The sequence below is a fragment of the Miniopterus schreibersii genome (genome assembly GCF_964146895.1).
Source record: "Miniopterus schreibersii genome assembly, chromosome: 3".
Lineage (NCBI taxonomy): Eukaryota > Metazoa > Chordata > Mammalia > Chiroptera > Miniopteridae > Miniopterus > Miniopterus schreibersii.
The window spans coordinates 65,338,067-65,353,534 of NC_138103.1; the positions used below are offsets into that span (position 1 = coordinate 65,338,067).

General features: G+C 40.4%; 1 protein-coding gene across 1 annotated transcript; it reads right to left on the reverse strand.

Annotated features, from left to right (window-relative positions):
• Positions 1-8,082: 8,082 nt before the first annotated feature.
• Positions 8,083-10,556, reverse strand: S100Z (S100 calcium binding protein Z; the record flags this gene model as incomplete). The annotated part of the gene is made up of 2 exons (XM_081132294.1): positions 8,083-8,241; positions 10,440-10,556. 2 exons carry the CDS (start codon positions 10,554-10,556, stop codon positions 8,083-8,085), a joined length of 276 nt encoding a protein of 91 aa, XP_080988420.1.
• Between the last annotated feature and the right edge of the window lie 4,912 nt (positions 10,557-15,468).

Here is a 15,468-nt window from a genome sequence, read left to right on the forward strand (position 1 = left end):
AGCTGGTAAGGTGGTGTAAAGGAGGAATAAAGACATATAAAGCTAGAGTTGCAGGAATTCTCTAATAAAAATAAATAACAGCACTTTTTTTATTACTGTTGAAACATCAGAAATTAGATAAAAGTATAAAGAAAACGTTAAAATTCCCTATTATGCTACCTTGATAGGTGGTTGGACAGACATGAGCAGAGCAAGGACCATGGGCCAGATACAGAAGGTCACCAGGGTGGAAAGTCCTGGGTGCCTAACAACAGACATTTGTAGGATGGGACCTCACCCCCAGGGCAACCTTTCCTCCCCTAGCATATCACTGGTTATTCGGTTTGGACCTCCCCCCCGCACCTTTCCTCCCTAGAAAAGCAACAAAACCAGACCAGAAACCCCATGGCTGACCTCAGGACCAGCTGCATTGAATAATGGCCCCCTGCCCTGGCTCCAACTTGAGAGTGTAGGTTGAATAAAATCCATGTGTTGTGGAATCTAGGCTGGATCAGAGAGGTTCACCCTATCACCATTATACCATTTTCTTTCTTTTTTTTTTAATCCTCACCTTAGGATATTTTTTTCCCATTGCTTTCCAGAGAGAGTAAAAGGGAGAGAGAGAGAAAAAAAACACCCATCAATGTGAGACACATCGAATGGTTGCCTCCCACATGAGGCCCAGGGGATTGAGCCTGCAACCGAGGTACATGCCCTTGACCGGAATTGAACCTGGGACCCTTCAGTCTACTGGCTGACACTCTAACCACGGAGCCAATCCGGCTAGGGCCACCATTATGCCATTTTCATCTCCATGATTGCCACTTATTACTATGTTCCAGGCACTTGCTATTTTCTTTTTACCCATCAGAGTTCTAGATCTGCAACTTAAGGATGCATAACAATTACCTAGTTATGATTCTAACAGATTCTCAATTACCAAGCAGATTCTCACCAACCCCCCTTCTCCATTCTGATTCGTTTAGACTGGGTCAGGGCCTGGGAATCCCAATGCTCAATAAGTGCCCCTAGTTGAGACATGCTAGAAAAATGAGGCTTAGAAAAGTTAAATGACTTGCCCAAGACCTTTGACCTGAGGCAGTCTGGTGGCAATCCTTTCCTCCAGAGCTCTAGGGAATGTTCTTTCCAGTTGTCTCTCACCTCTCTCCCCTTGTCCCTGGCCCTCTCTGTCACTAATGTCTTCATGTTATATTCTTCGAAAGGGAGTAAGAACTATTCTACAGGTGCCTGCTTCCAAAACTACACCTCCATACTTTTTCAACTTTCCCTTTTATCCTGGCATGTAGATAATTTCTATTAGCACCATCCCCTGGGAGTTTTTAGAAATGCAGAATCTCAGGCCCCATCCCAGACCTATTAATGCAGAATCAGATCCCCAGGAGAGTTAAATACACATTAAAGTTGGAATAGATGCTGTACTAGACACTTCTCAGCCAGATGTTGATATGATTATTTGATTAAGTGATTAACTGTAAAAGCAGTAATTTTCCACCCTGGTTACATTTAGAATCACCTGATGCTTGAATGCTGATGCCTGGGCCTACCCCCAGACCAACTGGATCAGAATCTTTATGTGGATGGAGCTTATTCATCTACATTTTTAGAAAGATGTTGGGTGAGTGTAATGTGAAGTTAGAGTTCAGAGCTACTGCTTTAAAGATTTAAAAATGTGAGGGGGAGCCTGGCCGGTGTTGCTCAGTGGTTGAGCATCAACCCATGAACCAAGAGGTCGCCTGTTCAGTTCCTGGTCAGGGCACACATTTGGGTTTTGGGCTCAATGCCCAGTAGGGGGCGTGTAGAAGGCAGCTGATAGATGTTTCTCTCTCATCAATGTTTCTCTCTATCCCTCTCCCTTCCTCTCTCTAAAATCAATAAAAAACATATTAAAAGAAAAGGTCTTTAAAATTTTTAGGGGGATATTTAGAAATATAAAATTGCTCTAAGTAAGGAGAGAAAAAATGCATAAAATCCCACAGTAGTTTCTCATAACATTTAGGATAAATTTCAAATATCTCGCATTAGCATCCAAGGAAGGTCCTTTCTTTTTTTTTTCTTTCTTCTTTTTTCAATCCTCACCTGAGGATATTTTTTTCCATTGCTTTTCAGAGAGAGTGGAAGTGGGGAGAGAGAGAAACATCGATGTGAGAGAGACACATAAATTGGCTGCCTTCCAAACATGCCCTGACTGGGGCCAGGGACAGAGTCTGCAACTGAGGTAGGTCCCCTTGGCCAGAATCAAACCTGGAACCCTTCAGTGTGGGCCAACTTTCTAATGACTGAGCCAAAATGGCTAGGGCTAGGAAGGCCCTTTCTGATTTTGAGTCCTGTCTACATCTCCAGCCCTGGGTCCTTCTCTCCCACACTTTTCACTTTGAGTTGCCTGAAACCACTGACATTCCCCCAAACACATCCTGTTGCTTCATAAATGCAGGACTTTGCCCAAGTTCTCTCTTCCTCCATTTCTTTGCCTTATCAAAGACTTGACCCCAGGCTTCTGCTTCTGGAAAGCCTTCCTCGATCCCATATTCGTGGGGAGAAATTTTTGTTTTTAAAATTAAAACAAGATTTTTGGTTAATGCTTTCTAGTTATTTGCATTGTCAGCCACATCTCAAATCCAGGGCCTCAAGCAGACCTGGGCTATTGTCTCTCATAAGCTTTGTCTTCCAATAAACACGTTGGGAAATTGTTACACATCAAAATGTGCTAATTCAGAGATGACCCTTGAATGTTGCTTAAAGTTCATTTAAATACCAGCAAATGCAAAGGCCACTGTCTCCGGGCAGGAGAAATAATCAATCTTGCCTCTTATAAACTTATTGTATGTACCTAATACACACAAAACAGAAAACTTCTCCTTTACTAGAAAAGATCTTTGGGTACATCATGTAATACTTATGCATTTAAAATGTAATGTGACACATAAATTGCTTTTTCTCACTTTTGATCAATTTTTTAGAAGTAGCATGAAATGAACATTGTTTTTCCATTTATTTCTCTATGTTGAGAATTTCCTTCCTCAAACAGAATGTGAGGAAATTTTTGGATTTACATTTCATGATTTGGTGCCCATTTTAGAATATGTAAACTTTGAATCAAATTGAATGAAAGTTTAAAGTTCCCTGAGAAATATTCAGACTTTCTCTTGCATAAGTAGTGTGGCTTCTTATAAGAAAAAAGTCTAGCCCAGACAGTGTGGCTCAGTGACTGAGAATTGACCTCTGAACCAGATCACAGTTCTATTCTGGGGAGGGTACATGCCTGGGTTGTGGGCTCAATCTCCAGTAGGGGGCGTGCAAGAGGCAGCCGATCAATGACTCTCTCTCATCATTGATGTTTCTATCTCTCTCTCCCTGTCCCTTCCTCTCTATGAAATCAATAAAAATATATATATTTTTAAAAAAAGTCTAAACACCTCTGAAACGTGTCTAATTTTTCTCTCATTTTTCCTTCTAAATTTTCAAGAAACAGGAGAAAGAAATACCCAGCACATATATTTCTTCTCTTGAATGCTCTGACTTCTAAATTCTCCCTGTTCTATTTGCTCAGAATTGGATTGAGGGAGACAAAAAATACTGTTCTACTTAAAGAAAAAAATTAACAGTTGGGAGGCTTCCAGTCAAGATGGCAGAGTGAGTAAATGCAATACTTGCCTCCTCTCACAACCACATCAAAATTACAACTAGCCTGGCTGGCGTGGCTCAGCAGTTGAGCATTGACCCAGGATACAGGGCACATGCTTGGGTTGTGAACTCAATCCCCAGTAGAGGATGTGTAGGAGGCAGCAGATCAGTGACACTTTCAACATTGATGTTTCTGTCTCTCCCTCCCTTTAGCTTCTTCTCTCTGAAATCAATCAAGTTATATATATATATTTTTTAAAAAGCAAAATTACAACTGAACTACATACCAATCATCATTAAAACTGTCTGAAATCTAGCTGAACAGAGTCCTATAACTAAGGATATAAAGAAGAAGCCACATCAAGACTGACAGGAGGGGTGGAGATGGGGAACAAGCTGGTCCCACACCCACATGTAGTGGATGAAAATCAGAAGGGATATCTCAGCTTCAGAGGTTCCACCTGAGGATCAAGAGGTCCCATCCCCCACACCAGTACCCCCAGCCAGAACAGCAAAAAGAAAAAAGAATCCAAAAAAATGAGGATAGTTTAAGGAGCCTCTGGGACAACTTTAAGATTACTGACATTCACATCATGAGGATGTCAGAAGGAGAAGAGAGATAGAGCAAGGAATTGAAAACTTATATGAAAAAATAATGACTGAAAATTTCCCTAACCTGGTGAAAGAAATAAACATACAAGTCAAGGAAGTGCATAGAGCCCCAAACAAGATGAACCCAAAGAGGCACACACAATACACATCACAATTAAAACACCAAAGGTTAAAGACAAAGAGAAAATTGTCAAAGCAGCAAGAGAAAAGCAGTTAGTTACCTACAAGAGAGCTCCCATAAGACTATCAACTTATTTTTCAACAGAAACTTTGCTGGCCAGAGGGATTGAAATGAAATATTCAAAGTGATGAAAATCAAGGATCTACAGCAAAGCTATCATTTAGAATTGAGAACAGATAAAGAGCTTCCCAGACAAGAAAAAGCTAAGGGAGTTCATCACCACCAAACCAATATTACAAGAAATGTTAAAGGTTCTTCTTTTTTAAAAAAATACATTTTTATTGATTTCAGAGAGAGAGAGGAAGGGAGAGGGAGAGAGAGATAGAAATATCAAAGATGAGAGAGAGTCATTGATTGGCTGCCTCCTGCACATCCCATACTGGGAATTAAGCCCACAACCCAGGCCTGTGCCCTGACCAGGAATCAAACCATGACCTCCTGGTTCAAAGGTCAATGCTCAACCACAGCAACACCAGCTTGGCAAAGGGTCTTCTTTAATAAGAAAAAAAAAAGATTAAAAAGATGAATAAAGTGGCAATAAATACATATCTATCAACAATTACTTCAAATGCAAATGGATTAAATGCTCCAACCAAAAGACATACAGTGGCTGAACAGATAACAAAACAAGACCCTACATATGCTGTCTACAAGAGACTCAGTTCAGATTGAAAGACACACACAGACTAAAAGTAAAGGGATAAAAAAAGATATTTCATGAAAATAGAAACAAAAAAAAGCTGCGGTAGCAATAGCTATACCAGAAAAGATAGACTTTAGAACAAACAAAGAAGGACCCAGCAATTCCACTTCTGGTTATCTATTGGAAGAATCCCAAAACACTAACTCGAAAAGACATATGCATTCTTATGTTCATTGCAGCATTATTTACAACAGCCAAGATATGGAAGCAACTTAAGTGTCCATCAATAGATGAATGGATAAAGAAAAAGTGGTGCATATATACAATAGAATAAGACTCAGTCATAAAAAAGAATGAAATCTTGCTGTGTGCATGGCAACATGGATGGACCTTGAGGGTACTCTGCTGAGTAAAATAATTCAGACAGAGAAAGGCAAATGCCAAATGATTTCACTTATATGTGGAATCCAAAAGATAAAATAAACAAACAAGCAGAATAAAAACAGACTCTTAAATACAGAGAACATTTTGATGGCTGCCAGATGGGACGGGGGGTTGGGGGATGGGTGAAAGGATTGAGAAGTACAAATTGATAGTTACAGAACAGTCATGGGGATATAAAGTACAGCACAGGGAATATAGTCAATAATATTCTAATAACTATATATGGTGTCAGATGGGTACTAGATTTATTGGTGTGATCACTTTGTAAGTTATATAAATTTCTTATCACTGGGTTTTACACCTGAAACTAATATAATATTGTACATCAACTGTAACTGAAAAATTAAAAAATTATTAAAAAGAAAAAGTTAACAATTGGTAAGTTCTTTCCTTTTGTTATTAAACAAATACTTATTGAGCACCTACTATCAGCCAGATAGGGAGACAAGCACTTTGTAAGCAAAATCACCCTGATTAGGGTCACTGATGTTACTGATGATCTCTATCTTGGCAAATCTAATAATCAGTTATTTGTTCTCAACTTACTCCCCCTTTTGGTAGCTTTCACCTTCTTTCATTTTTCAGATACTTTCTTCTCCAGGCTTTCGAAGTGCAATTCTCTCCTGGTTTTCCTTTTATCTCCCTGGCCATGCCTTTGCTGTATCTTCTGGCTCCTCTTTCTCCAGAAGCCTATTTGTTGGACCTTTCTTCTTCTCTATCTACATTCTCATCCTAAGTGATCTCCTCTAATCCTGTGGCTTAGTATCATCTAGGTGCTAATGATCCCAAAATCTATATCTCTAGTCCCCTCTTTACCCTGAACTCTACATTAGATCATATATCCAACTGTCCGTGTGATATCTCCATCTGGATGTCCAGCAGGCATCTCAAACAGAGTTATTGATTCCCCCCTCCCAATGACCCCACACCACAGCTGTCCTTCCTTCAGTATTCCCCATTTAGTAAACTGCATCTTTTGCTTGGCCAAAAATCTAAACACTAGAGATTGTGTTTTGCTTCATGTAACAGAATCTAACTGAATGAGAAGGCAGTTATTTTTTTTTTCCACATAAATAGAGGACCGGAGGCAGGTGATAATCACAATGCCTGGGGCTCCTTCTATCTTTTTCTTCACTATCCTGATGGTTGCAAGATGGCAGCTCTTCCTCTAGCCTCACATCCACATTCCAGTGGAAAGAAAAGGAAGGAATTAACAAGGTGGAAGGCATAGAGTCCATACAGAAATAGAAAAACACCCCAGAAATTCCCAGTAAACTTCTTATCTCCCATCGTCCAGAACCGTGTTTCATGCTGCACCTCAGCTGCCAGAGAGGCTGGGCAATGCAGCTTTTTAGCTGGGCACATTGCTGCCCTACATGAATCAGGGATCTGACGTATGGAAGACAGGTAGAGTGGATATCAGATAGGCAACTGCAGTGATACTCTATGATCCTAGACTTGTCTGTTTTCCTACACTTCACTAACAATCTCAGCAAGTGCTATCAGTTCCACCTTCAAAACACTTAACAGATTCAATTCCTTTTCTTCATCTCTCCAAATCCTGGTTTGAGACACCATCAACTCTCACCCAGATCACAGCAACAGCCTCCTAACTGGTCTTCCTCTTCCACTCTTGCCCTGTCTACACTCCTTTCTTAGCACAGTAGAAAGGTAACTGTTTTAAAATATAAATATAAATCAGACCATTCCCTTCCTTAAATTCTACAGAGGATCTGTCACAGTTTGGCTCCCCCCTTTAGCAGACCCCGAGACAAGCATTCGCATGCAAGTCATTTATTTGAGAGGAGCAAGCTGCATGGAGTGGGGGGTATGTAGTGAGATAAGGAAGGGAAGGCCGCCCAGAGAAGGTGCAATATCAAGCCAGATTCCCCAACGGCAACAGACGCTTACCCCCAGGGAGGCACTGGGAAATGGTTTAAAATATTTGCCTCAGAATTACGTGACCCAAGGGGCAAGGGAAGGTATTTATACACCAGCCTCCACACATCCCTGCTGCAGCTCTCTTGGCTTGAGCACCTCGTCCTGAATCTACCCCTTCCCTGACCTCACTCACTGAAAAAGCCAGCATTTCTTGTATTTATCAGCCTTCCTGCTTAGAGCTTCTTCCATTTGAAGCAGAATCAGAAGAGGAGGCAATAAAAAAACAAAAACAAAACTCACAAAACTTTGCCAAGAAGAGAATGGGACAGCCTCTTAACTTCTTTAACAGGAAAGAAGCTCAAAATATAATTTAAGGATCATGAACATCTGTCTTAGAAACTTGCTAAGTTCTAGGCTCATTTGAAAGTAGCTAAATTTTTGTGATGCTCCCTAACAACAACAACAAAAAAGCACATAACAGCTTTAATAAGAGGGAAACATCGAGTAGGGCTCATGAGATTTGGAATATTTATTTAAAGTCAGTATATTAAGGTACACATCATTTAATAACACTAGCAATTAATTATATGTATATTATATCTATCAGTGGCATCACAGTAACCATAGCTCTGGAGGGTATAAATGAATAGTAATTAGCTTTGGATATAGTTATGCCTTTAGATTAGTTTGCTACTTATCTCTATTTTCCTTTCTTCTTCAACTGTTCTACAAAGTAATCATTACAAGCAGCCGTCAGGGCCGCCACCGTGACCACAAATTCTTTAAAATCCACTTCATTGTCCTTACTGGCATCCAGTTCCTGCATTAGCTTATCAACCAGCTGGGAGTCCTTTTGGCACTGAAATGGAAAGGACAGGTCTGACTCCCAGGCTTTGAGACTCATGACAACTGAAACCGCATCTCCCTTTTATCTCTATTGAAATTTTTATTTTCAATTTTTAGCACCTAAGACAATTTCCAAAAGCCTATTTGCAGGAAGGTTTGAACCAGGCACAGATTCTAAATAAGCCTAGCCCTTTGCCTGAGGGCCATATACTTCTGGCTCAGACACAAAAACCAGGAAGATCGAATGGCAGCTCATCATGAGCTGCTGAAAATGCATTTACTACAGGACCTCACAGGTCAAGCAGGGGTGGCAGGGAGGGAGGCAAGCAGGCAGGCAGGCAGGGAACCTGGAAAGAAGGTTTTGCAGCCAAAAGGGGATAGTGTGAGTGGCTCTGCCATTTACCAATAATGCAACTTTGAGCAAATCACTTAACATTTTTATTTTTTCTTATATATAAAAATGGAAAGAATAATAGCTCCCCACAAACATGAGGGATACTTTAAATGTGCTTAGCACCAGGTTGCTATGTTTAGCAAATAAAAATACAGGACACTTAGTTAAAAGTGAATTTCTGATGAAAATGAATCCTTTTTTAGTATATTGCATGGGACATACAATATTTTATCTGGCAGCTTTCCTCAGCACAATCCCTGAAGCAAAAAAAGAGGCCCCAGGTAACAGGCAGGTCTTATAGAAGGACTGCGGTTATGGATGGAAAGTGAAGCAAGAAGCCACGGAGGAGGGGAGGCCCAGAGAGGGCAGGACTGTGAGGCACCCACTCTTCCTGTGATTGATGGTTATGAGAAATTATTCCCGAGTCATTCGTTTCCTGCAGGACTTCCCCAGTGCCCTCTCATTAGCTGCCAACCATTAAATGGTTGGAAACTTAAACTGAATTGTTCAAAATCAACTTGAACAAAATGATTATAAATTTCACTTGAATAAACCAACGGGCCAAGTTTGACCAAATGAATCTTCTGTTTTAAATGTTACATAATACAGTAGCCAATCTGGGTTTGAAAGAAACCCACAAACCATTCCTGGGGGCTCCTAAAATCACTAAAAAGGTATTGTGAAGAATGACTATATTAATGTACAGCATGTGACTATCATTAATAATACTGTATTGACTATCCTTAGTGATACTATAATGTTTGAGCGTTGCTAAGAGAGTAGATCTTAAAAGCTCTCATAACAAGAGGAAAATTTTTGTAACTATGGATAGTGTCAGGTGGTATTGTGGTGATCATTTGATAATACATACAAATTTGAATTATTATGTTGTATACCCAAAACTAATATGTCAATTATACCTCAATCAAAAAAGTTCCAGAAAAAATATAAATTACTATTTGTTCTATCAATGTAATAAAAATAAAATAACATTGTTTTTGGATTACAAAAATAAAAGGTTCCTAAAAATTACTGTTAAAAAAATGTTTGTCTTTTCCCCATAGAGGGTGGGAAGAAGAGTGTTGTAATTATAGTCACTATAGTCTCAATACAGGGTTTGGACAGCATAGTATCGTGCAAGGGCAGTACTTTGTGCTAAAGTCCATCTGAGGCAGCTCCATAGACATCAGAATAAAGTGTTTTCTTCGGAGGAGGCCCCAAACACCACTGTAAGGTTTCATGTGTAGATTTATTAAACTAACCCCTATCTTGAGATGTGATTCAGTTTGCTATCCAGCTGTTAACTGGTCACTGGCCAGACACCCCTTTCCGTCAGTCCCTATCAGCTTGTGCTTGGCTGACAAAGCTCTCTAAGCATTTGTCATTCATTAGAAAATTTGCCACCACAGCATATAGTACCCCAGGCTTCATTTCTGAGCCAATAAACAATATTAATTTACAGACAGCTGGACAAAGCTCCAGGTATAACTTGTGTAACTAGCTATAACTATAGTTATAGTTACTAGTTATAGCTACTATAACTAGCTATATCTTTGCTGCACCAGGATGTTGAATTGACGAGCGTCCCAAATAGAATTTACAGTACTTGGAATACAGGTGATACAGAAAAGGGAGCATATGGATGGATGGACACAGAAAACAAAAGTTTCTCATGTTTACGCCACTGTGTTTTGAATCTCCATATAAATGATACTGTGTCTGTGGCAGAGTGACAGGAGATTATGTACACAGAGGCTGTCCCTGGATGTGCACCTCGCCCGCCCTTGACCGAATGGGGTTGAAAAGCCAGGACTCACTGAGAGGAATTCCATGAGCTCTCTCTGCAGGAGCATCTTCAGTTCCCCCTTGCTGAGCTGGAATCTGTCCCCTTCCTTGCAAGAGCACCAGTGGAAGATTCTAATCATGGTGTCCATGGCCGTCTCCAGCTGGGTGGGGGATGCTGGGGGCAGAAGGGACCACTCCAGGGAAGGCCACCAAACTCAGGGACCTGTTCAAAATAAACAGGCAGGGCAACCCAGACCCTTTCACTAAAACAGAAGGGTGTTGCATGTCCAGACAACAAATACAGAGCCATAGTAAAACAGCTTAAAAATAAACAAAAAGAGGAAGAAAATACCGAACTTTGTACCTGTTCAGCCAAGGCACAGCTCTGTCAACAGGTGTTTACAATTAAATTATACGCATTTATACAGAGGGTTCCACCTCCGAACACCTGTTCCCAGGAAGATGAAAATACCCAAGACTAGAGATTCAAATGGCAGTGCCTCTGTGCCCTGTAATCACCAGAAGGAACAGGTGTGTGCTGCTGCTCCGAGGGCCGAGGGAAGGGCTGGTGCCTACTGTGCCCATTAGATGGCAGGCAGAGAGGGGGAACAGAAGCCTTCAGTGACCCCTCACTATAGGGAGTAGAAATGCAGTCAGTTGCTAGGAAGTTGGTGGCAGGAGCAGGGATACTGATATAAACCTGGAGACTGCTCAGCAAAGCCAATAGCAAGGTCAAGGGAATAAACTCAGAGCAGACTCGTTAAACTGACCCAATGGTTAGTTGTGCAGCTATAAAAATAAAAGAGCTCTGTGTGTTGATCTAGAAAGGCACAAAGTGGGACCCCAGCTGCATAAGAGATAGAAATAGAATGCACACGTGTATATACTTGGCACTTGAACAAGAAGTCACTGAAAGGATACATAAGAAATAATAAAAGTGGTAGCTGTAAGGGGCAAGGGGGAAGAGGGTGGTAAAGAGTGGCTGGGAGGAAGAGTCCTTAATACACCCTTTTGACTGATTTTAAGGTCTTCAGTTATAGGACTGTATTGCCTAGTTACAGCATTGGAATTGATAAAGCCCAGAGCCTCTGGGTATGCAGGAATCCATGGGGTGGGTGTGTGTGTGGGTGGGTGGGTGGGGGGATTTCCAAGTGAGAGAAATTCAACAAAAATGTCATTAGAAAAACCAAAGCCAGAAATTGACCTCTGTGCCTGTCCTCTCAGAACTGAGATTTAATTATATGAAAAGCAAACCAGTATCTCCTTTTTATTGCTTTTCGACAAGCCTGTTGGGATAGAGCCTCAACTAGCCCATCCCCCTATCCTTCTTACCACCTGAACACTCCACCAAATGTTTCTACTTTAGTTTTTTTATTATTAAATTGATAATGCATATGGTATAATAATAGCAATAATATGATGAATACTCAAGAGTATGAAATAAAAATAAAATGCTCTCTCCACCATTCCCCACCATAATCCCCCTTGGTTAACACTTTCTGGTGAAAAGCACAGACTGCCTGGCTTCAACTCTCATCTCTGCCACTAGTTAGCTGTGTGATCTTGGGCTAATCATTTACATTCTGTGTCTCACTCTCCCAATCTGTCAATATATGGGATAACAGTAGTATTTACCCAACAGAACAGATTAAATGAGTTAAAATATGAACAAAGTAAGTGCTATGTAGATGTCAGCTATTATCCTAACAAGAAATATATATGCATATAATTTATGTAATTATATACATTTCATATGTATCTCTAAGCATACATATACATAAACAGAATCAACATGCGTGCACCTTGTTTTCCCTCCACTTAATGTATATCTCAGAAATCTTGCTGTATAAACACATATAGATCTACCCCTTTCTTCATCAAAGGTTCATATTATTCCACTGGATGAATGTGCCTACAGAGTCAAGAAATATTTATCAGGCATTTATGTTATGCCAGGCCCTGGGTAAACAGACAGAAGAAACTTCCCCTTGGAGCAAATCTTGATGCTATTTTTATTGGGATGGTGTTAAATATATAGAATTATGTGCCCTCACTGGGAATTGAACCTACAACCTTTTGGTGTACAAGACGATACTCCAATCAACTGAGCCACCTGACTAAGGCTCCCCTCTCCAACTCTTAAGCATTGTTCCCCCTGGAGATTTCAGCTACTCCTAAGATTTTAATCACTCCCCAAAACATGTATTTTGGCCCAGATCTCTCTGCTAAGCTCCCTAATCACCTATCCAATTGTATGTGTGACCCATTTCTGAGTGTCCCACAAGCTTCTCAAACTCAATTAGGACCAAAGCACATCACTCACTTCCACCCATTACCCAGGTCCTGGCACTATTTTTAAATATCAGTTGAACTCATCCATTTCTCTCCATTCTTTACCACCTTGAGGATGTCATCAATTTTGGTCTCTACTGCTGGTCTCTCTGCTTTCTGTCTATTCCCAACATTCTGGTCTGCATCCCACTGTCAGAGTAGTTTGTATAAAACACAAATCAACACCCCCCACTCCTAAGCATTCAGAGGTATAACTATGCCTACAAACTGACCAAAATGTTGGGTTCTCTCATTCTTCTGCCTTCATTCTGGGCCCACTACCTGAAATGCCAATTCTGTTTACTCCTTAAGGCTCAGTTCATCTGTGTCCTCTTAGAAGTTCTCTTGCACTCTTCCCAACTCTCCAAACTCCAGTCCTGTCCTCTCTTATCCCTGGGAGCATCTCCTTATCTTTTTCCTTTTTTTTTTCTTTATCATTGCACTTATCACACATTCCTGTAATCGCTATCGTTTTCTGCCCTGACACTTCCCTAACCAGACTTTGAATGAGTCCCTTGATGGCAGAACTGATGCCCTGGTTAGTCTATGCACTCCAGAACCGGAACACAGGACAAGGCATATGTTGGGACTCTTCGCTGATGGATGGAGTGATGAACAAATGATTTAGAGAGAGAAACTCTATGATCTCCAAAGAGTTGAGCTTTGCCTAGTTTAACTGTCTAAAGGATTATATGATAGCCTTTCAAATAAAACAATTGCTTCATCAAAGTGGGAGAGAGAGATGGATAGACACAGAGAAAAAATAGTCATTTTAAAGACTAATGTTTGAATGTGGAACTAAATATTATATGGTTAAGCTGCTGAAGTTACAAATGCATTAAAATGGGTCTTACAGAGTATGTGGGACTCAGCAGTATTATATTTAAATCATACGCAACCATAAATAAATTTGTTTGGAGAATTCAGTTAGCATGCAAAACTCTTAATAAAACAGATATTTTAAATTGAAATGTTGTATACATATGCACCCCTATGTTCATTGCAGCATTATTTACAATATTCAAGATGGGGAAGCAAACTAAGTGCTCATTAATTGATTAATAGATAAGAAGATGTGTTATTTATATATTTTGAAAAATAGGATATTACTCAGCCATAAAAAATAATTAAATCTTGCCATTTGTGATGATATGAATGGACATAGAAGGTGTTACTCTAAGTTAAATAAGTCAGACAAAGAGAAATTCCATATGATCTCACATATATGTGGAACCTAAAAAACAAAAACAAACAAAACAAAGCAGAAACAGATTCATAGACAAGAGAACAAACTTGGTCCTTGCTAAAGGGACGGGGGTGGAGAGAATGGGTGGAAAAGGTGAAGGGTGTTAGGAGATAGAAACTTAAAAGAGAGAGACACACACAAATTGTCAGTTATAAAATAAATAACACAAGAAGGTAGTGAGGAGCATAGAGAATATAGTCAATAATGCTGCAATAAGTTTTCATGGGAGAGAAGACAAATGAAATTTCTGGTAGTGATCACTTCACAATGAACACAAATATCAAATCACTATATTGTACACCTGAAAATAATATAAAACAATTGTACATCAATAAAAACAAATTGTGAGGTTTACCATAAGTCTTAAGATAAATGGAAAAGTAATGATAAGGAAAGGGTAAGGGAATAGTTGCAGATCAGGAACAGGATGAGGGAGAGGGTTAGGGTTAGGGATACAGTTGGGGTTAGGATTAGCTTTAGGGTGAGCATTAGACCCACCATAGGCTTAGGATTAGGATTAGGATTAGGCCTAGGGATAAGTCTAGGGGTAGGGAAAGGCTTAGTGTTAGTACTAAGGTTATGGTTAGAATTAGAACAACGGTTACTTATAGGACTAAAGATAGACTTAGGATAGGTTTAGGGCTAGGGTTAGGTTTAGGTTAGGGGTTAGACCAAAAGTTAGTGTTTGGGCTAGCATTAGGCCAAGAGATAGAGAGATGGTTAGAGTTAGGATTAGACATGGGGTTAAGGTTATGCTGAGGGCTAGGGTTAGGTGAATGGCTAGGGTGAGGATTATACCAAGGGATAGGATTAGGTTGAGGGCTAGGATTAGACAGATGGTTAGGGTTAGGACTAGCCGTAGGATTAAGGATATGTTGGGGTTAGGATTAGGGAGTTGGTTAGGGTGAAGATTAGACCTAGGCTAAGGGTGACTTTCAGGGAAAGGGATAGGAGGATACTTAAGGTTAGGATTAGACATAGGGTTAGGGTTATGTTGAGGGTTAGGGTTAGAGAGAGGGTTCGGGTTAGGATTGGACCTAGGGTTAGGGTTATGTTGAGGGCTAGGGTTAGAGAGACGATTAGGGTTAGGGTTGGACCTAGGGTTAGGGTTATGTTGAGGGCTAGGGTTAGAGAGACGATTAGGGTTAGGATGGGACCTAGGGTTAGGGTTTTGTTGAGGGCTAGGTTTAGAGAGACGATTACCGTTAGGATGGGACCTAGGGTTAGGATTATATTGAGGGCTAGGTTTAGAGAGACGATTAGGGTTATGATTGGACCTAAGGTTAGGGTTATGTTTAGGGCTAGGTTTAGAGAGACGATTAGGGTTAGGATTGGACCTAGAGTTAGGGTTATGTTGAGGGCTAGGGATAGAGAGACGATTAGGGTTAGGATTGGACCCAGGGTTAGGGTTATGTTGAGGGCTAGGGTTAGAGAGACGATTAGGGTTAGGATTGGACCTAGGGTTAGGGTTATGTTGAAGGCTA